Source organism: Physcomitrium patens, chromosome 8 (assembly GCF_059467195.1).
Source record: "Physcomitrium patens ecotype Gransden chromosome 8, ASM5946719v1, whole genome shotgun sequence".
Classification (NCBI taxonomy): Eukaryota; Viridiplantae; Streptophyta; class Bryopsida; order Funariales; family Funariaceae; genus Physcomitrium; species Physcomitrium patens.
This window is the reverse complement of record NC_143417.1, coordinates 2,366,472-2,389,578: the sequence shown is the minus strand read 5'-3', so window position 1 is coordinate 2,389,578 and position 23,107 is coordinate 2,366,472. Positions and strand designations below refer to the sequence as shown.

Below are 23,107 nucleotides of genomic sequence, written 5' to 3'. Positions count from 1 at the left end.
ACGACTGCATTAAAACCCAACTGTTTCCCCCAAAGCACAATGAAAGTCTTGACAGCATCTATGATGAACAACTCGTGGTAGAGTTATAAACCATTACAAATGCGCTTCAACACACATGGCAATCAACAAAATCAGTCTCACCCAGTGTGAACCGAATCTGCAGGATAAGACACGCTAGAACCGTCTGTGTAACCGCCATATCCTCCCCTTCACCTTGAATACCAAATCTTTCGTCCGTTATTGAAGGATTTTCACATGAGAAGGTTGCCATCTGCCACCCAACACAAAAGTACCCACATCCTAGTGACCTGTCTAACTTGTGTCTCTGCCTTCGCCTCTGGCGTCAAACCTTCGCAGACAACTCCCAGCGATTCAGCAAGGTAAACCTAGGAGCTGCCGATGGATCACGAGGTTTACGTTGTGTCGATCCTCAACTGACAGCACATTTTCACTGCAGTCATTGTACAATTTCAGTTTCAATACATGTGTGTGTAAACATAGGTATGTATGCTAGAATATAATATTTTACATGATTTCTTACATAATACAATGACATGCAACAAGGAGAAAAAGCGTAAGGTTTCAGATACATTATTTTTGTAGTTTCTCGACGATGCGAACTTCCAATTGTGATGTAAAGAAATATTTTTTGTATATTTCAAAATTATTTGAGCGTGAATGATTTGAAAAACAGCATGAGAATCTCTCAAGTGCCAACGAGTCATGCGCTGGTCATTTCAATCAATGTTGCCATGTGGGCACCTATGCATATATTCATTCTGCTTTCAGCAAACATGGATTGTGTTCTAAGGTTTATCCCGTGAGCCAGGGCTCACGACATTCATCATCTGCTAGCTAGGGCTTGCAGTGAGATACACTCCCAGAATCCAGTCAAGAGAGGTTTCTGCCATGGCGGCTTGCTAATCTTTGCAAGGCGCACGTCGAGGCGCTCACCCTTGTGCACAGCCTCTCTCTGGCACCGAAACTTGATCGCTGTGGAAAACTGAAGCCGAGGTTACCACACGTAGAATTTTGAGAGCTTTGAACCGACTGCGTGTGCTATCTGTTGACCTTTCGGCACATTCGTGTGTCTCAGGGCTGCACAGATCAGATCTTCTTGTCTGCGCACACAATTGAATGCCGTGAGGAGCATGCTGGCGACTGGAGCTTCTTCAATATGGGTAATGAGGGTAAAGGAGAGGTTGATAGGGGAGGAATAATTGCCAACCATAACTCCCACCGGGAACATATCAAGCAGGACTCTAGCTTCACAATCATTTCCGTTTTTTACTTCGTATTTACATATATCCACGAGGAAGGGATGCATTCATGCTTTCCTTGCTCAGCAGGAGACTCAAGAAGCTTGCCTCAAGCTGGCTGCCAACCCTAGTTCATAGGATGTGGAACTTGTGAGAAAGAAGAGGGTTGCTGCTGTGTTTGCTATGCCCTCTATCTGCTGCACAGGGAAGAGGGTGTGATAGATTAAAGCCTATGAGATGGTATCAGAGTGGCATGGAGAAGCCTCCTGCTTCTGAAAGCAAAAAAGAGGTGCCTGCACCAACGAGGTGGTGGACGCGTTGGATGACCCATTCAGATGCACTGGTTCATGGGTCCACGTCGTCCATCTGGATCTGTTTGCCTTTTATTTACTCCTATTTATTTGTGTGTTCAATTTTTGGACAGCAAAAAAACAATCGTTCTTGACGCTGGTGGCTGACCCATTTTATCCTTGTACATAGTACAACACTGTATTGCTGTCCTGTTGATTTCTGGAGGGACCCATTTTTCAACCACTTCCATCATTCAGCCACAGTTGCGCATCATCATCGGTAGAAGAACCGTCTAGTTGTTGGTGAGTTTCTTAAGAAAGTTCACCTAGAGAACCTCTTCGAAAACCAAGACGTGAGTACCGATTATTACAGTCTGATCCCACAACTATTCACAATAAATGGACATGATATTTTATTTTTAATTCAACGAGGGATACAGTGTTTAGCAAGTTTGCAACAAACACGGGCAAGATACTACTTGATAACGTTAACATGTATTTGAGTTAATATCTTTAGGGAAAGAAAATGTTAAATTTCCTAAGAATACTGAAAACCGTATCATCAGCTGGGAGGTATTCAAATTCCAATGTAGTTGGAACACAGGCATTCTTATAAGATAACATACGAACCGCCCCGATTCTTTTTCTAGTGAGGTCTCATGTCAGATGTTATCTTTTCCAGTGAGTTGTCAGTCATTGTTTTTGTTTCATTATTTATTTCCTTAAAACATGTTTTAAAAAGAGATTTGAAGGAACAGTTTAAAAAGTCCACCAGTGTCAGTCGATCGGATCGGATACCCCGAGTTTCAGTACACACATAATATTAATTAGCAATGAATAGCAGAGCTCAAGCATGGGAGAGGATCGAAAACAGTACCGATCAACGACACGCCAAAGGAGGTGGAAACAAATGTTAAGGCATCATAAAGAGGCTTGCGTAAAATGAACTGAGAGGACCCAATGTCCAGTATACACAAAGAGAATAATTTTCTAATGCGCAGACCCTTCCAAACACTACGTCTCAAATAGAATTTATGTACATTCATATCTTTGGAGGAATCTCTCGTGTTCTAATAGCTGCCCCTGGTGTTTCTGTACAGAAACTCCTCTAACTCTTAAGGATAATGGATGGGTTTGGAATTAGATGAGCCGGGAAAACGATGAGTAACTTCAGCAGTTGAAGCAGCCTGCAAAAGCTAAATGACCAGAAGTTGCTGGTGCATTTGACCTCTTGTTACTTGTTATGTGGTAAATGACCAGCCCACTACTAAGTTCATTGGTTGTCGATAGAATATTCAAACCGTTGCTGTCGACCGCCAGGTCATATTGGTGAGCCCATAGAAATTGCGGAACAGACCACCAAGAGAAAGCTTAGAGCTTGGAAGCTCAGGTTCTGGTCGAGGAAGCCCCTTTACTTCCAAGATTGAGTGACCCAACGACTTCCGCATAGTTTCTACAACATTCATATTCACAGGGGAGCCAGACGCATCAACCACATAAAATACATTCACAGCCTTGTCGTCTCGTGTGGTGATGTCCGCACGGGCAACTGAAAGTCCGTTTTCGCGGAACAATCTAGTAACGTCTGACAGGAGACCTATTCGGTCGCTCATGCAGAGCTCCAACCTCAAACCCTGCAATTGACAACGACCCATAAGTATTTGCGTGCAACAGCACCAGACACAAGGATGGAACAAATTGGTGACATACTCGAAGGTCAAAAGTATTAGTTCTATTATCAACCTCAGAACCTTTTTTATGTTTTTTTCTCGAAGGGCAGTGATACTCTGTTCAGGAAGAGTGAAAAGTTGAGTACCTCACTGGTCCTGCGGTTGATGGCGGCCTCAAGACAGACTTTCAGGTGCTCCGCGTCTGCGGTGTCGAGCGTACAACCGTTCACATGACGAATGAAAAACTCCTGGGACGTTTCAGGGCCTGGCGAGTTGATCAAAGCGTGGTATATCACATACTGCATGTCGGTCAGTGTGCAGACGATATCAAACAAGAGCTTCGATCGGTCCTTGCATTGAATGCTGACGACTGAATACCCACGCTCGTTTCTCTTGATTTGGATCACCGGCCTCTGCTGGGGGTTTCCAGAAACATGTGGCACTTCATTCACTCTATCGTCATACATCAGCTGATGAAGCCGTCTCTCTACATGGGTTATCTCGGTCGCATATTCTATCTTACATCTTGCCACTTCTTCATCATGATCACCTTTCATGACCTTGGATAACTGCCCCCTGATGTGGTCAAGCTTCGACTGAGCCGTGATGGGGCGACCTGTGTTAATATCGTTGAAGTAAATGATGGAGGCCACCCGTTGATTGTGAGTCCATACCTCCGCACCGTTCACGTTGCACTCTAACCTTGTAAGAACCGCAGATATTTCAGACAGAAGACCAGGTCTATCAGGCCCTGTTAGTTCAATAACTGTGTGCTCGGAGCAGGTCAGGCCTGTCGAACGACGCAGATGATCTGCCGATGATTTCTCTCTCCTAGTCCTGTACCCAAGTGACTGCAACAAACAAATCACAGCTCAGACCGTTGCACTTCTGGAAGATTTGAGAGAAAGATGAGAAATCATAAACAGATGGCGGCTGCAGAGGAGTGAGGCAAAGTATGACGAACCTTGAGTATATGGTCGCAGGTACGCTTGTCCAAGGTTTTGTTTCCATTGGAATCGACAACGTGGAATACTGCAAGTCCAAAACAATTAATTAGCCACAAGGGACTAAGACGAAGAGTCTTGCAAGAAGCTATCAAACACTTCCAAAAACAGAACGCACAAAGAACGAAGAAACTGACCATCCATAAACCATCCGAGGTCGTGAAAGATGTCGGACTTAGTAATTGTCAGATCAAGGTCAGTAAGCACTTGTACAACATTCAGCAGTATGCCATGCCTGTTGGCACTGTACACTTTCACGACAGTGGCATTCTCATTAGCCTCAGTTTCGACTGTCACCCTGCGGATTCAAAACACAAGCATGTGAGGCTTGGTTTGACGTGCACACCTCGACAGTACAACATTCAGGAAAGGATGGTCTAATCGCATGCACACACGTTTGAGATATGAATGAAGGATTGTGTAAGAAAAAAGCATACTTGGGAGGGTTGAAGCTGGAGAAGGTTGTCTCGTAATCGGGATCAAAATATGGCCACCTCAAATTTCCCATAACCGTTACTGAGCCGATAATCCCGTGTGTGGGAGTACAGTAATTTCTCAAGAGCACTCTGCGACGAACCTCTTGTACTTCTAATGATTGATGATGCTGTAATGACAGTATCACTGCAAAACCACCGCATGGTTAGTCAATAGAAGGATGGACTATACAATAGATAGTACGAAAAAATTCAGACTACAAAGGCCCTTGCGACAGCGATCAGAAGATCCCTTGGCACCAATCAGGGGCATGAGCTGATACAAGGCTGCTGAATAGAGCACTGTGACACCGAGATCAGCGATCAAGAGGAAAGTTTCTGTCGTTACTACCTGATGCACCGATGCTCTGTTTCACTCTGTTCGCGGCACACTTGGAAGTCACTCGGTCTTCACGTTAGAAATTAACACTATTTGCGACGGCAAAGAGCAAGTTCGCGGGATAGGAGATTTAGTTAGAAGCGAGGACTACCCGGAGTCGTTTCACATTTATGAAAGAAATCACGTTCTTCCAGGGGGAAATCGGGTCAACCATCGAGCGGGCAACACTAGCGCTCTCCATCTAAAAATGTACAACAGATATCTAATTGCGCATGCCACGAGGCACCACTTTACTCAAACTGGTGAAAGCGCCAACTATCTACTACCAGCTGCCCTTTCTTGATCACACCACCACGACGAATTCCTCTAAATCAATAGTTTAGCCTTCCCCTGGACCGAGTTCGATTTTTGACGGTCCCTTCAAATTTCGCGTAGCCAACTGGTGCTAATCTCGAAGACTACAAGTTCCACCACAATCGATCAGATAATGAGAAATACAAATCCCTTCCGCAACTCTCAAGCCACAGTCTGATTAAAACTTCGCTCAAGATCTCCAGAACCACGCTACCGATCAATAGAGCGACGAGACGGGTCCCAAACCATCAAATCCGTACCCTACTCTGCCTCCAAACACCAACAGGCCACACCGATCCAGCACACGCATCAATCGCCCTCACTTCTGATGAACACAATCTCTCCAGTCCTTTCCCTTCCCCTCGTCACTTTCGCTCTCCCATCAATCAATAATCCCTTCTACCGAACTCTATCTTACAGCGCTCTCAACGGCTTTCTTCCCGAAGTCGCGCTCTCGAACGACCAAGCTAGGTCTACAATCAACGAATGATCACCATCACACCCAACCACCCACCAACAGCTCCCAGAATACGCTTCGGCGAAATGGGTAAATACACGGAGTTCGCACCCCGCAACGGAGCGGAACCACGCGCCTCTAGTAGCTCAGCCCCAAGACTAACGTGGTGGCACACATTTCGAGACACCGAGGGCTTTCCAACATGTGGTAGTTTGCTTTGACCAGTCTGCAGTGCACGACTAACCCTACACGGCACGCGCGCACTACAGGGCTTCGGACTCAATGGGGCAGCAGCAGCAGCACTGCACCTCACACAACGCACAGCTGAGGTCTGCAGCAAAATGCTCTCTTCCTCTATGTGTGTGTTTCTCGCTCTCTCTCTCTCTCTCCCGGTCTCTGTCTCTCATACGAAACCCGTAGAGTTTTGAACCAGACAAGGCACGGTCACGGAAGGGGCAGCTACTACCTTGGTGGCGTGGTCTTCGGATCTCTCCTTCCTCCGTGGGACAATCAGTCAGGCGCCACATTCACATCCTTCCTCACCTTGGTCTCTCGTTCTTCATTTCACTGCTTGTCTTCGTTAATGTATGCCAGGTCTGCTTTTTGTTTGAAGTACTGCAAGGGCCGCTGCAAAAATAGGACCAAGTGCCACCTGCGACGTGTCCAGCCCACGCGGGTCCCACACTTCAGGCCAAGCTCCCCAAGGGCGGTGGCTTCGGAGCTCACCTCTGAGCAGGTAAAACAATTGCTGCGCCGTTACCGAAATTAACTAACCACATATGACTAAAACGAAACAAGATATCAAAGTAGCCTTCTGGGCTGCGAACTGCAGTCAGACGATGGGTCAAACACGTGGTGGCCAATCTCTCGTAACTAATTCCTTCATTGCAAGTTTGTGAAGATCATGCACTGCACCGCACCGCACGCAGTTGTTGCACAGACCCACATCACAGAATTTGTTCGTTTGTATGTTTGCATTTCTTCCTCGAATTCTCTTATATCATTCTTCGTTTTTTGTTGGTGGGCATTCAATGTGTGTGTAAATGTGTTAATTTTGAGTGTTGGCGAAGGTGTCGGTGATTCATAGGAGGCGATGACGACGGTCATGGGTCTTGGCTGTGGCCTCCATCGATGGAGCCATGCGAGCTTCACAAGTCTCAATCCTTCACATTATCGTCCATGTTTCATACATCTGCGTGTTTATTAATCCATCCGTTAGTTCTTTCGTGTGTGGGTGAATGAGCATCGTAAACAGAATTCTGTATGCTGGTGGTGTTCCCTTTCATTGAATGTGTGGATGATAAAAACAAATAGAAAAACCGTGTGACTACTTTTGTGACTTGATTTCACTCCATGTTGCAATATTATATAGATTGATTTATTGTTATTATTATTATTTTTTTAATGTCAAGCTGAGCAGCGTAGTAACTCAACCATGATGGTGAGTGATTGTTTTAAGTGCTACAAATACATAATTTAAAACAAATAAACTAAATAAATGATGATGTTTGGTTGTGTTCGTTTGTAAAGTGGATGCTCAACTTTTTGGATATAAACAAAAATAAAACATAAAAATGCTACGAAAACACATTTGTTTCGTTTGTTTTCATAGGTTGTCTTGTGTGTCATTTGCATTCATTCAAAGATTCGCTTAAAAAGTACATACATAAATTATTTATATTGATTATTATTATTAAAAACACATAACATTAATTTCAACGCATATAAAATTCAGAATATCTCTAAAGAATCTTTTCTAGGAAAAAAATAAAAAATAAAATAAAATACTAAAATCAATAAAATATAAAAGACTAAATTGAATATACTAACCCGATACCTTGGTAAAAAAATGAGAAAGTAAGAAAATAAAAAATAGTCCAATATAATGTGGAATCCATAAAATAATGAATGTGCAAAAAATCAACAAAACTTGAACACAATGAACATTCAAAAGAGTATGTACGTATAATACTCATTTATTTTCAAGATAAAGATAGGATTTTTCTACATCCACAGGAAACCCTCAATTCCAGCACCTGTAGAACCCAATAGTGGAATGCTTTCCTTGCGAAAACTGACTCACAATGACAATGACGAAAAGGAAAGAATAACCGGAGCTGCTTGAGGTAACAGGCAACCAATAGGAACATCCTCGATGGAATCACAGTTTCTATCAGCAGTCTGATATATTACAATTCTTATACTTCCTCATGCATGCACGAATACTTCTAGGGTCAAAAATCGAACACATGCCTACAATCCCAGAAATGAAGAATGCACGGCCACCGGTACTCACGGACGACGTTCTCTCTATGCCGACTCTTAGTAGCATGGTCGAATTTTTCAATTTATAATGTTTTGGGCGTTCCTGAAGAGCCGGGGAAAGTTTCTCTGGACTGGCGGCAAGTCGGGATCAGGTTGCTTGTGGGCGAAGCTGGAGGGCGACAGTGCCGAGAGAGTGGTCTCTTTTGGACAAAGAATCTCGGGTTTCGGCATCTCTAGCTGCTTCCATGGAATGGCATTCTGAGCATCTGCTGTTGATCGCCGCAGACCCGGCACTCCGCGTAAGCTTGTGGGGACTTTTGAGGCTGAAGGCTTGACAAAAAGCTGTTTCGCAGGCATTGGAACTCTTCAATCATGGAATCGATTTCCGTAATTGAAAAACATGACAAAACCGATCTGACTAATGTGAAGGCGACGCTCGAATTGATGCACGCTATCTGGGTGCGAAGCGGTTCTGTTCCGGACAGGTGGAACGATGGACGGTCACCAGTGCAGACGCGGGGGGGCCCATCGATCTGCGAAGAGGCAGACCTGGCTCCATTGTTTGCTTGCGAGACGCTTTCTGCACCGCCGTTCGATTTAATACGGAGTTTCACACATGTCTTCGTGGAGAAAGATGGCAGTTAACTCCGTTGCAGAGCGGGTCGACATTTCCATTGCTGTCTAATTCTCTCGAAACACAGCAGCGTTTGAACCATTAATGAGCCCTGCCCAGAAAAGTATATTGGTCGCGAAAACAAACCCGCCGGTCTTACCAGCACTGTCTATCACTCTCTCTAGCTCTATTATTTTCCTTCCTCTTTGAACAGAAGCTGGTTTGTCGTTAACGTCGCACGAATATAATACAGTTTAACTCGGGCACCTGTTTCGTGTTCGTTGGATTTTAGCTGTCCAGAGGCCTATTTGAGGAATGAAAGGACAGCGTGACGGAAACAGCTCTTGTCTCTGTGCATGAAACAGTGGCGTGTCTGCACTATTTCGTCAAATTCTATCCACCCTACAACTGGGAGCCGGTATACGCAGCCAATAGCGGGGCGGGGCAGGATATATACAGGCCCTTGCTCGGGGAATCGGCGGGCTTCAATCTGCATTACTGAACGGTGGAGAATGAAGGCATGACAAAGAACTTGGATCGCGGCCAATTAGGGAGCCTGCGGGGACGGGCGCAGATTGCATCGCCACCGTTGTCACGCTGCATCGGAGTCCCAGAGGCTGCTAAATTTAACCGATGCAGAAACATTCCAGCATATCTTCCCTTCGTCTGGCTGGAATCCCCCACGGGAAGTGCAGGTGCAGGCACGACATGCCAACTAGCCCCTGAATTATTCCAAACGGGATCCTCCGCGCTAAATTTTCCTAGCGCACCATTTCGAAAGTGGAGCCCTCGTGGACGACGTTGCCGGGGAGTGCCAACCCACGAACAGGGCTCTAATCCACTGAAGCCTGCCGATCATTGAGCTTCCACTGTTGATTAACCGATCAATCGTGTGCCCAGCCGCGTCGTCTAGTTGCAGTCATGTCTCGATCCCATGCCGGGACACCGATCACCCAGGCTCCACTATGACGAATCCTGCGCCTGAGGCTTGTGATCGGGGCCCTCGCGTGCGAGTGCGCCTCGTTTCAGAAACATGGTGCCACAAGCTCAGATTCATCGCCATGGCGAGGTCGAGACTGATCGGGATCTGAATTAAGAAGGATAGAGCTCCGACGATGTAGGCGCGCTGCCCAAACACAGCAACGCAGGGGGAGGCACGCCGCATCGCTGGCTCATTGGTGGCCACAGCGTGCCATCCCAAGTTGTCTAGATTTTTTGTGTGTGTTCTCTGACTCTTTTTCCCGTGATTTAGCTTGTTATTCTTGAGGTGTTGTGTCATGTGTGTGGGTGTGTATGAGAAACAAAGAGTGCCTGCATGATCTGATCGAGGAGTGCCTCGAAGAAGACCACGATGGTGGCGTCGTTGCTACTGGTGCCCCAAGGCAGTGTTACCGTCATCGATGCTCGGCGACTTAATGTCATGAATTTCATCACCATGTAACCTACACTTTGTTGTGTGTGTGTGTGTGTATATATATATATATATATATATTTATATATGTTACACACTTTTTTCATTTATGGAAGTTACATGAATGCGAAGTATGCCAGTACTTTATTTTAAAAAAACACAAAAAAATAAAAATAAAATAAAAATAAAATAAAAATACTATACAATAAACTGAATAAAATAAAAGCAAATTGGTGTCTGTTCTTGAAATTCGTTGATTGAATTTTTCAGAAAGGGATTCAATTCTTGTTTAATGAAAATCATGAAATTCTAAAAAATAAACCATAAAAATTTATACATGAAATCACTGAAAAGAAATTCATTCTCAAATTATATTCTGAATTCTAATTTACCAGAAATCCCAGACCAAAACTTCTACTTGATCAGAATCACTTATTTTGCAAAAAAAATTGTCATTATATTAAAACAAACTATATTAACATCATGTCATTGTAATCAAATTTTACTTAGTAATATGATAAACAATGGCCAAATCCTTATAATTGTAAACATACTTATACAAACTCATGACTTAACTGTCATTTAGCAAGCTCTTATGTATATGTATATATATATATATATACATATATTGGTTTGGATACAAAAAGACATGCAGAATGATGACGAACACTTTGGTAGAATAGGTGTTGAACTTACATTTTTACCACAGTACTAGTATTGGCTCATCTATCCGCAGTACCTTTGTCAATTTTGCCTAGCCCGCTAACCACCCGCTCTCTAAGAGCAACACACGGCAATATCGTGGGCAAATCCAACAAACTGGTTTAAATAATATAAAATTTTGTCCCAAGTTCATTAGGTGGAACCAATGGTTCAATGGTTGGGGTTTAGAGTTGAGTAAGGGTGGTTCCAAATTTGATGAAGCCACCAACATGGTAGACAACTAATTGTGCTTTGTTTGTGTTATGCTACAAGTATTGGCCTTAGCCCACCTCCTTGGCTAACCCCTCTTGCCTTGCCCTCTCTCCACTTTGCTTTCTCCTCGCTCTAAGGCTCCTTGCTCTCTACTCCCTTTGCCCCTTAACTCTAAGTTACAAATTTTGTTGGCAGACCAAAAAAATAAAATAAATAAATGTTGAAATTGCCCAACAACTATTTGTGGATGAATAAAATAAAATAAAATAAAATACCATTGTGTAAGGTCATCACCTGTTCCACTCTTGTCGTTGAAGAGAGCCCTGAAAAGTAATTGGAGGGTGATGATTCTTTGTTGTTTTGGGAGCATTTGGGGTTACAACTTCATTATTGAAATGATCAAAATTATTACTATTTTTTTATTGTTATTTTCAAATGCTGATGGGTTGGGACATTTTTCAAGCAGTCTCTTGAAACTCGAAGTGGACCCACATTCAATTGTCATTGTTGCTGTTATTTTATTATTATTATTATTTTGTGTGTTTTGATTTGTTTGTTTTGTTAGTCACTCTATTTGTTCGTTCGTTTGTTTGTTTGTTTACTTTTTCACTTCATTTAATTTTTTGTTGTTATTTTTATATTTCCGTTGTTTGAGGCACATCAAGTGGATGAACTACATTCTTTTCGTTTTCCTTTCTCTTTTCTCAAACAAATGGATTTCTCAAGATTTTTCTGCATAAGATGCTACAAAAGTTTCTTCATACTTTGTTATATTAAACTTCTATTTCCACGTTTTCATAAATTTTGACACGTGTCCAGGTTTTAGTTTGATGATTTAAAATGTCAATAACAATAAGATAAGTCAAATAAACTCAACCATTAGGAAACAACGTAAACAACCAATCAATGACTTCCTCACTACTGGCAAGAATTTATTGGTTGTGATCAAAGACATTCACAAATTATACAAGCTGGCAAACAACACTCTCTTACTAAAATAAATTAATAAATAAGTATATTTCATCCATTTTTCTCTGTAGAAGTGGATTATATATATATATATATATATATATATATATATATTCTACCTATAGGACAGATATATTGAATACTTCCAATTTCTTATTTATATGATAGTTCCAATGCTATATTTCAGTTAAATCAATACCAACTTAAAATATGAGAAGTTATTATATTATCAATGTACTCAAAGTTTAATTTTCTGATGTTTAATTACTAATAAAAATTTATGGTTTATAGTAGAGAAGTTCTTTGTAAAGCATATTACTTATAATGATTTTTTAGGTAGAAACATACAAAATTAAACAAATACGTATAATAGATGGAAGCTAAAAGTAAAAACTGTCTTCATTGACTTTGTAGATAATTATAAATATTTATAATATTTTAATATAGACTATTTTTATATTTTTTTCAAAAAAATCATCTATTCTGTCTTATACTAGGTTCCAAGTCATATCAAACATATATATATATATATATATATATTAGACAACATTTGATATTTGATATTATATATATATATATATATATATATATATATATATATATATTTTTTTAATCTTTAATATTCTTGTAGATTAATTTTTTTTAGATAATCTAAAGGCAATAAATCTTCTTTAATTGGAATTTCAACATATGTGAATTAAATATAAAATTATTTTTATTATTATATAAACAAGAAAAACAAATAGGGTTTTATTTTTATTTTTATAAACGTGTACTATTCTTTCAAGAAAACTCTATCAGTGCCAAGACACATAATTCAATTATCTTATTGATACTTTATAAATACATATATATATATATATATTTATTTATATAGAATCGTATATTTAATTTTTAAAAAAAATTCAAATAATTAGAAATAGAATATTTTCTAAGATAAGTTAATATTTAATATTTTAATATTTTGATAATTAAAATCATGATTTTTAAAATTTTGAAATTGGTTGAAACATAATAAGAAATTTCATATTATGTTTAGATTCTCAACTCTCATGATTGCTTGGAATCTCAACTCTCATGCATGTATTACAAGCCTGATTAAAAATCTTTAAAGACCCTCTATGTGTATATCTACATGTCAGTATTTGATGTAATATTTGTTGTTTTGTTGAAAGTAAAATGCTCTAAAATAAGACATGTGTGATATAAATGTGATTTTTTGAAAATAAAGCATACATGCTAATCATTCAAATTAATTAATTTACATGTTAACTTATATAACCATTTGAATTTAGTTCTTAAAACTAAATGAAATATTTAATATGAATATCAAAATTTAATGCATGTCACTTTATTCTCTTTTTTTCCTTCGTTTTCTCTTTTTCTGACTTTCATATTATCTGTTGTGCAATATTTTTACTCTAAATTTTAGATCTTTCATTGGAAAAAGGAAAAAAACCTACATCACCCGTAAACTATATCAACATTTTAATCATTTCAATCAAAGTTGAAATTTATTAAATTGCATGCATGTTGTAAAAAATGATTAAAAATTATTGAAATGTAGTATTTTTTTTAAGATAAAATTTAAAAACTTATTTCTGAAAATGAAAAATATTTTATCTTTTTAAATGTTTATTGGTGTAAATTACTCCAGTATTACTTAGTAATTTTAATTTTAACTAAAACATATTATTATAATTTCTTTTTCTTTTGTAATTAAAAAAAATTCTTATTATCTCAATTATAACACATCAAAATCTACCCACAACTTTTAAATTATAATAATATAAACATATAATTTTGCTTGTAATTTAAAATAAAATTTATTAAATTATCAATTTTTAGGTAGATATTAGAAGAGTAATGTATATTCATATATATATATATACATACATATAAATACATATAATTGTTTGTAAACTTTATCTCTAATATAGCTTCTAAAATCGGCTAGTATGGGCTTCCAAACCGTGACTATACACATAAAGTTCTTTCAACTACATCTACTTCAAATTTTAACAGTCACATTGATTGCTATTAATTTATTTGTTTTTATATATACAAGCAATGAATGACTAATGGTATTTTTAACATTAAAGTAAAACTTTCAAGTCCACTTGCATATTGGATGTATTTTTATTATTATAAATATCTACAAGTGAATTTGTACTACTTTGCTCTGTAAACAATTTTCTTCCTATGCATGTAAGTTCTACATAAAATGCATGAAATCTCAAATTTAATTTCTCAAAAACTTCATTCAAAATACATGTAGTTCATTGATAAAAGTTAGGCATGTTAATCTCTCCTTACATTTGCTCCCATTCTCATTCTTTTTGAATCACACAACCAAAGCTTGACCATCTTTAGGACCTTGTACAGAGCTCTAAATTAATAATCTGTTTATCTATTTGCATTCAATTACAAAACTGCAAAATCTTTCCACTTTCCCTCAGTTATTAGAAAAGGATTTCAACCTTCATAATCCAACAGGGCCCAACATTATCATCTTGAATCATTGGATCCTGAATGCAAGCTTCATTCATTCTGGAATGCAAACCCTAAACCTGGAGCCACTTTCACACTAGAAATAGGTACTCAATTGAGATCTGTACAAGTAAAAGTGTATCACAATTCTTTCCCCATGCCCAAGGTCATCCTTTGGGATGCCTACTTCCAAATCCTCACTTTTCACCCTTTTGCTTTTGATATTTGTTTTGGAAAGCATGGACAAAACCCTAATTTTGATGGTCAGAGATTTCATATGTTGTTCTCACAGACAATGAACTTCCAACAAATGAGATCATCTGCAAGTGCTTGCAAGTAAGCTGTCATGTTGGGTAACCATCCCCTTGATTTCCAAACAAATTTTTATAGTGAGTATTCCTTGTCCCACTTATTTGAGTAATAACAATCAACTTGAGTAAAACAAATAATAAAACACTCTAGAACTTATCTTCAAAAAGTTGGTATGCAAGGTTGTACCTACATCTTTAAAGTGTAGAAATTAGTCAGGGGTTATGATGGTTTGCTATTGAGTTTTTGAAATCAATTCTATACATAGCTGGTTTAGGCAGCCTGTAAAACCCGCCTGGAACTGTTTCACTGAATAAAATGACAGCTTGATTGCATGGAATGGGTCATGCCATGTGGGCTTGTTCAGCTGTCACACAAGATTGGTAGTGACAAAAGATGTGAAGAAAAGGCATCAATGCTTAGATCTCCATGAGAAAGAAGCTCCTCCAGTTCGGGCTTCCTTGAAAAGCCAGACAGAGTTTTTATGAGAATGCCTTGTGGTTTGTTCAATCCTGGCCAACTCCATAAGATTCCATCTTTGTATGTAGTAAAAAGTTTAAGCAAGTATGCAAACTTTGCTGCCAACAACTAGCAACCATTCTTCATTATAAAAATAACACTTTTGTCGAGTTTGCAAGCAATGTAAAATTAGGGTACCCAATCGTTGTTTATTAAGGTAACTTACTTGATTTCCTATTCAGAATAGGGTCTGATTTTGTGTGAGGTTTCTTTGAGACTCACATTCAATGCTTGGATGAAAAAGAGCATGAATTGGTGGTTATTCCCAAAAAGACTGACTAGGCATGAGGATTGAGATTCTCTGAGAATACAAGAGCAAACCACATGTGCTTGAATGAATAGGACAAACAAATGCACATCAACAATTGTTGGGTTGCTCAAAAGTGTGTTGGTGTGTTCTTCAATCAAAAAGGCACTTGTAATGGCTTTGTATTTTTCTTCTATGGAGTAGTTTCACGTTCCAAAGGCACATTGACCTATCAAATTGGTGAAGAGTTGTTTACATTTTATTAAATTTTAGAACAGGAAATAACAATGCAATACAAAAATAAAGGAACTAATATAGAGGTTAAATGTTAACCTTACAAATATCATTCCTCTACAGAGGTTAAATGTTATTTTTATTTTTATTTTTGTGTTTTATTGTGAATTTCTTCTTTCTTGTACTTTAAAGGCTGCAATGTGGACATATATATATATATATATATATATGTTTTTCTTAAGGCACACAGTTTTGTTTTCCTTTATGCATATGATTTGTGATTGTGGAATATTTGTACAAATTGTGAACAATAACAATGACAAGAACAGGAAGTAAAATAAATAAATTTTGAAGCTATGGAATTGAATATGCAATAATGTTTGGAACACAGTAAAGGCTTAATGAATTCCAGATTTTAAAACCATGAAGTGGGATTGTGAAGTTAAAGTTAGGTGTAACTTGTGCATTCACTATTCTGAACTTAGATTATTAATTAACTTTTAACTTTTTAGTGTTGAATGGAAAATACAAGGGTATATCTTGTACTACAATCAAAATGGTCACTATTTAACGATCACAGATTCCTTACTAGCACACAAAAAAGTGTGTGCATGTGTATATGTGTATACATGAATATATATATATATATATATATATACATGTGTGTGTGTGTGTATATATACTCTTAAGATTTCACAATCCTCTTTGTATTTTCATTAATGGAATTAATTGATGCAGATTTGATTTGATTTGTATGTTGCATTATTCCAAGAAACATTGATACAGTATGAATTTTGAATATATACTTTTGTTTAAAGGAACAAATAGGTTTTTTTTATACATTCACTCATTCTTCTAATTAATATTTTATTTTATTTTATTTTTTATATTGTCACTAAATCATTTCAATTTTATTACTATTGAATCCATTTAAATTAAATTTTATCCTTCACCAAGAATGATCTGAATTGGAATAAGATTGTTAAAATTAGATTATCCTAAAAAATATAAAATCCTAATTAAATCAAGACAAGGCAATGTATGTTGAAGTTTTTTTTTTTTTTTTTTTTTTTTTTTTTAATCATTTATAATAACAAGATTCAAACTTAAGGTTTTTAGAAAACCAAATATCACATGTCACTAACACATATATACATATTTATTTTAATATTTACATATATGATTAAATAGAAGTAAGTAAAAATAGATTTATGTCATAATATTTTTTAAAAAAACTTCATAGAAGTTTCATAGATATTGCTTTGACTTTATATGTGCTTGTAGTTGATTGGTAGGTTAGAAACTTGGTCAACAAGTTAACCACATGTTGTTAGCTTGTGGAACAAGCTAACTATGTGGCATACATATAAAAAACTTGTCTTGCAAGTTAAGATATGTGTCTTGCAAAGTCAATATGATTTGGAGTTCTTGTAGGACATCACCATGTAGCTCCTAGTTAAAAGTATATATGGAGGTAAGAGTGAAGCCTTCTTTGCTCTTATTAATGCCTTTTTAGTCCTTTGTATTGTTTCAAGACTTTGTAATCTTCTTGTCTTTGGCAATAGTCATTCTAGTTTAATATTATATCATCTTTGAGTGATTTTCTAGACTTTTCAAGTGACACAAGAGTATATTGACATTTTAGTTCTTTGAGATTCATGTCCTTGATAGTCACTCAAAATATCACCTCTCAAAATACAATTGTTCAAATTTTTTACTATCTTTAAGTTTTTGAAGTATCACTTGATATTTAGATTTTAAAATCATCTACCTCACCAAGTGGGTGATTTGATGAAGTAGTAAGTGATATTTTGAAATATCACAATATACTTTGGAATATCATCATGAGTAAAATATCACTTAAAAATCTTAAGTTTGAATCCCCGTAATAAAAGGATTCTAACTTAGTACTTTTGCATAATCCAATAACTAGGATTCAATAATTGATATTTTCATTCAAAATTCCAAATTCAAAATATCACAATTCAAACTTTATTATCCTATGATATTATTGTTTAATTCAAGCTTACTACTTCCATGGTATAGAGAGTAAATAGAGAAGAGAGCTGAGATAAGAAATGTAGTTTTTGATATTTCACTCATATCTCTTTTAACATTTCAATTTCAAAATCACTTGCTTTGTAAGGTGGGTGATTTGGTGAAGTATCAAGTGATATTTTGAAATATCACAAGTTACTTTGAGATCTCATCACGGATGAAATATAACTTGAAAAATCCATGTTTGAATCCCAAAATTATTTTATTTTAGATCCAAACTTCTTACCACGAAGAGAAACAATCCTAAACATTAAATTTCAGCAATAACTTAGTGCCAATTTCTATGTAGGTAGGAAAAAGTTTGGATGTCCAGAAAGATGCTAGGATTAAAAAATGACAATTTTAATAGACGGAATATTAGAATCAAATACAGAACAAAAAGCAACGTAATTAGCTGGAATAATAACAACACATTCAGTGGGATTACAATATATGAAGCCACAAATCCCACTGTCCAACCATATTAAAAATATTAAGGACACTGAACTGCAACAATGTCTGCACATACATCAGAATGTGAAGCTCACATTGTTGCTATCTTTTAATCTAAAGCGGCCAACAGCCTCCAAACGTGTGAAAAAAAGAGAAAATACGACCAAGCAAGTGGCTCTTACAGACACTGCAGTTGGACGGCGAGGCCAAGCAGGCAAGCGCCACGTCACGCTTCGGCAAAAGTAAAAAAGCAAAGAAGATATTTCGAGAACAAGGTCGAATGCCACGTCAGGAGCCAAGTCAGACTACGTGCCACGAGGGAAGCTCACGGGCATGGGGGGACGAGGTCGAGGAAAGCAGCTGTAGGGCCCAAGCTGGAACAGAGCCCCGCGGGAAGGGAGGGGGTAGGTCGGTGGTGTGAACAGAGGGAGTCAGAAGAGCAGCAAGAAAAGGATCAAGAGATCATTCCAGGCTCTGCTCCTCCCGGATTCGTGCGCACCACCAGCGCCACCTCGACATGCCGAGCTGGCAGTTTGTCCTAGTTGGCCACTCCGACCCCACTCCCCCCCCCTTCTGTCTCGTTTGTCGCTGTGTGAAAGGACTAAGGTTGTCTTTTTCTGACTTTTGCGGACACCGCCAGATCCTATATTTTCGGGATTCCGCGGTCCATGTGGCGGCGATACAACCGACTCCTTGTTTCCCGAATCCCCATCTGACGTCATCCTTTTTATAAGGTACCTTCACTTCATTCATTATTTTGTGAATGTACAGAAACATATGTATGTATGTATGCTTGTATATATTTTTCATTCTTAATGTTGTGGTCATGGGAAGTCTTAGAAGTTTAGTCCATGTCAACTATGCATTAAGTCTGTGGAAAATGAGGATTGGAATCTATGCATTTTTTGTACAACTATAGGTTGCTAATAATGGGGGTTAACAGAGATTCAAGTGAAATGGCATGAGAAATTGTGTTGGATACTCTAACAACTTTGGAAGTGAATGAGTGCATCCTGGCCTCTGTAATGAATGAATTCCATCTCAGAAACATCACCTTGTGTAGAATCTTGGGTTTGCCATACACAGTGGTAATGTGCATTTGTGGGTGTTGGAATTAGTTAGTGAGCGTTGGATCCACGCTAGCATGCGGTGCACACATTGTTTGAGGTACAGCTCAATTTGTTTGTTTATTGTTGTTTTATGTTTTTACATACAGGGAGATGTGTGTGTATATATATTAAATTGGATGATGCAATGCTTGACAAAGTAAAGTGTTGGAACAGAATCCAAGCCACTAATCTGAAGACCCAATTGATTTCTTATTATGTGTGGTATAATTACATGAACAACAAGTGTATTTGCAATTGTAGAATATTTTTTTTATAATTTTTGAAATTTAATTCATTTTTTTCTTTAGATAATTTATCAATAAATGGATATGAATATTGTATCTCTCTATATATAGATATAATAAATAAAATCATAATATCTATATATTACACAGAAGCATGAATAATCAAGTAATGTTCAATACATGCACAATAATACTTATTTATCACTGTATTTTAAAACACAAATCAAGTAGAAATATAATTATTTTACTAATTTATATCTCGGTTATTTTTCAATGAAATATATACTTTATTTTGTTTGTTTTGGTATTCTATATTTTTGGGTGTTATTTATTCATTTTTAAATTAGATTAATAATAAATATTTATAAATTTTGATGTTTCAATTTTTTTTCAAATTTAGGATATATCTTTATGTAAATTTATAATTATTTAAAACAAAATTAATGCTATAAAAATAACTTTAAGAATCTATTGTAGACGTAGGCATAAAAATAATCTTCTATAAAATAACTATAAATAGAAATATAAAGTACTAATTAGTGTAATGAAGATAACATAAAATATATTCTAAAATGGAGAAGTAATTTAAATTTTAAAACTAAAATACAATTAGAAAGTAGATATTGTAAAAATTTAGATTATATGGAGCTTATTCATTTTTCTACCTTTTTTATATTAAACAATAATTGTTACTATAAGTTTTAAATTATAATTTCCATTATAATTAATGATTTTTTAAAATTTCTAATCTAAAAATCTGAAATTTGAAATAAAAATAAATAAATAAATGGTTTTATAAATAAATATTGCAATGAAAAAATACATTATGTTTCAAGAAAATTATTTGAATTTTATTGTAACAAAACCAAACTTTTGAAGTTATTTTTAAATAAAAGATTCAAAATATTTTTAATACATTTTTCATTTATCAAATCAAATAGGTGTTTATTTATATCTATTCTTTTTCTTGTAGGTATAAATGAATCATTTTAAGTTTAAAAAACATTTGTAATCTAATCAAAAGATATTATACTAAGAAGAAAATAAATTATGTATATATAAATCCATAAATTAAAATAATTTTTATATATAATTACTTGGTTGATTTAATATCCAATATTATATGTATATATACATATATAGAAAGAGATATTCTATGAATTTAAAAAATATATTTTTTTATGTACATTTAAAATTTAAACTTGTTATATCAAATATAAATAATGTATAGTTTCTACTCCAATAATTAATCTCTTAAAAATTAATATGCCTTAAAAATTAATTAAAATTATAAAAATTGACTCTATTCTAAAATGAATAATTAATAAACTTAGATTTCCAATTAATTGATTAATTTTCATTAAATTTTAGTAATTAATTAAAGATGATATTTAAACATGTCTAGATAAACAAACCAATGTAACCACCAAGGTAGAAGCAAGCAATCTAGATTGCAAAGCTCTAATATTGCTATTTAAAAAAATTTAATTTACACTTCAATGCTCATGTCAAGGACATGAATCACAAATAATCCAAAAGATAATATATTCTTCTATTAAAAAAATAAAATAAAAAACTATTCAAAGATAATATAATATTAAAATTAGAATGGCTATTGCTAAAGATAAGAAGATGTCAAGGACATGAATCACAAAGAATACAATAGTTGATGCACTCTTGTATTATTAGAATAGAATAGATATTCACTCGAAAATAGTATAATATTAAGATTATAATGGCTATTGCTAAAGACAAGAAGATTAAAGATTCTTGAAAGAAGATTAAGAACAAGAAAGACATGGATAAGAATAGAGAAGGTTTTATTCTTGCCTCCATATGTACTATCTAACTAAGAGCTACATGATAATTTTTTATAGAACTTTTGACACATGTCCAACTTGCAAGACAATTTTACAACATGTCTAATACATGGCTAACTTGTTAGATAAGTTTTCAACCTATCAATCATGTACAAATACGTATAAAGTCAAATTTAAACCTATGGAGCTTTTAAAAAGCTTGTCTATACAATATTATCAAATCTACATACTTTTATTTACTATCTAATTTTTATTATTTAGAAAATTATGCATATTTATAGAATTGTCTTTTTTTCTACGCCAAGTTCTACAAAGAGCAATGATCTTATATTAAGGAAGCCAAAGATGTGACAAATTATATTCATTACATAATGTGATATTTTTTTTTTTCTCTTTGAAGGTATTTGATAGGTCTTCTATGCCATTGATAGTATCCTATACTAAGATAAGAAGACCACTTTGATATTTGATCTATAATGAGGCTTTATAACTTCCTTCAAATAGAATATAATTAGGTATGATTTTTACCTCCAATAATATCACCAAAAATCTAGAGTTTCTTTCAAGGTCATGATATCATATATATTGTATCCCACCATCTATTTGAGGAAGAATATGTTGTTCTTGAAGGTCTTTATTTCTATTATGTCATTTTGAAGGCTATGATAATTCCAATGCTTCATTCAATGTTATGTCATAATATAGCTATTAGATAAAAGAAAAAAATATTTTATTATATAAAATATTAATTAAATTTTTTATAGCAAATTATCTAAAAAGTATAGATAATAGTTCAAGAGTTAGTAAAACTAGTAAGTACTACTATTACTTATTTACAAAATAAGATTCTATTTATTTTTTTATAGCTATAAATAAATAAAATAAAATAGATAAGAAAGATAACTAATTTAAGCATCTTTAGAAAAAAATTAGGAATAATTTATAGCAAAAACTACTTTAAAAAATAAAAAAATAATATAAAAAAGGACTTCTTGTGAACTAGGATCAAAGTTAAAATCTAAAGTAAAAAACTACACTCTCACAAAAACTTTGAGATTTTTTAGTTGATAAAAGAGTAGAATTTAAGAGCAAGCAAAAGAAATATTATTTGAGCATTAATTTTGATTGATTTAAGTTTGTAATAACTTTGTAAAAGCTTTGTAAAGTTGGGATTGTTTTGTAGTGACTTTATTTTTTTGAGAAATAAAAAGGGTTTATACCTTGAAGACTTTTGAGAGAGCGGTAGTAGATCTACAGATAATTTTTTTAAATTAAATGATTATTTTTGTGTCAAATATATATTGTAAGTTTGAGCTTAATTAAAAAGCTTAGTCAATAATTTTTGAAATTAAAGTTTATTGGAGTCTTGATAATTAGAGTTTGAAAAATCAATGAAGATTTTTGAAATTTACATCAATTTTTTGTTTGGATTGATATAAATTTTTTCACATAAATAAAAACTTATTTTTCTATAGCTTTGAAAATTTTAAAAGAAATAAAAAAATAAAAAAATATTGGCATTGAAAGATTGACATCAAGATTGGAAAAGGAAGCCAATCAATACTTGAGCTAATTATGAAGATTTTCTCTAATTTGGTATATTTGATCATCTTCCAAAAATTCT

General features: G+C 35.5%; 1 protein-coding gene across 2 annotated transcripts; it reads right to left on the bottom strand.

Moving 5' to 3' along the window:
* Positions 1–2,462: 2,462 nt before the first annotated feature.
* Positions 2,463–6,461, bottom strand: LOC112281990 (ACT domain-containing protein ACR3). 2 transcript variants are annotated; one of them, XM_024519059.3, is made up of 6 exons: positions 6,314–6,461; positions 4,661–4,844; positions 4,361–4,521; positions 4,184–4,251; positions 3,366–4,070; positions 2,463–3,183 (listed from the first exon to the last, which is right to left on the bottom strand). In XM_024519059.3, the coding sequence occupies exons 1-6, from the start codon at positions 6,372–6,374 to the stop codon at positions 2,845–2,847; spliced, it is 1,518 nt and encodes a 505-aa protein (XP_024374827.1). In that variant the 5' UTR covers positions 6,375–6,461; the 3' UTR covers positions 2,463–2,844. The 2 variants fall into 2 exon arrangements, with proteins under 2 accessions (XP_024374827.1, XP_024374835.1); XM_024519067.3 differs by having other exon boundaries at positions 5,049–6,393.
* Positions 6,462–23,107: the final 16,646 nt, after the last annotated feature.

What these genes read in the sequence shown, in the direction of transcription:
- LOC112281990 (XM_024519059.3), bottom strand. Translation starts at nt 6,374, where the DNA reads ATGTGGCGCCTGACTGATTGTCCCACGGAGGAAGGAGAGATCCGAAGA. An exon ending in CCTGCGACCATATACTCAAG is followed by an intron (nt 4,071 to 4,183) that starts GTTCGTCATACT and finishes TGTTTGTTGCAG; the next exon opens with TCACTTGGGTACAGGACTAG. An exon ending in TCAACCGCAGGACCAGTGAG is followed by an intron (nt 3,184 to 3,365) that starts GTACTCAACTTT and finishes TGTCAATTGCAG; the next exon opens with GGTTTGAGGTTGGAGCTCTG.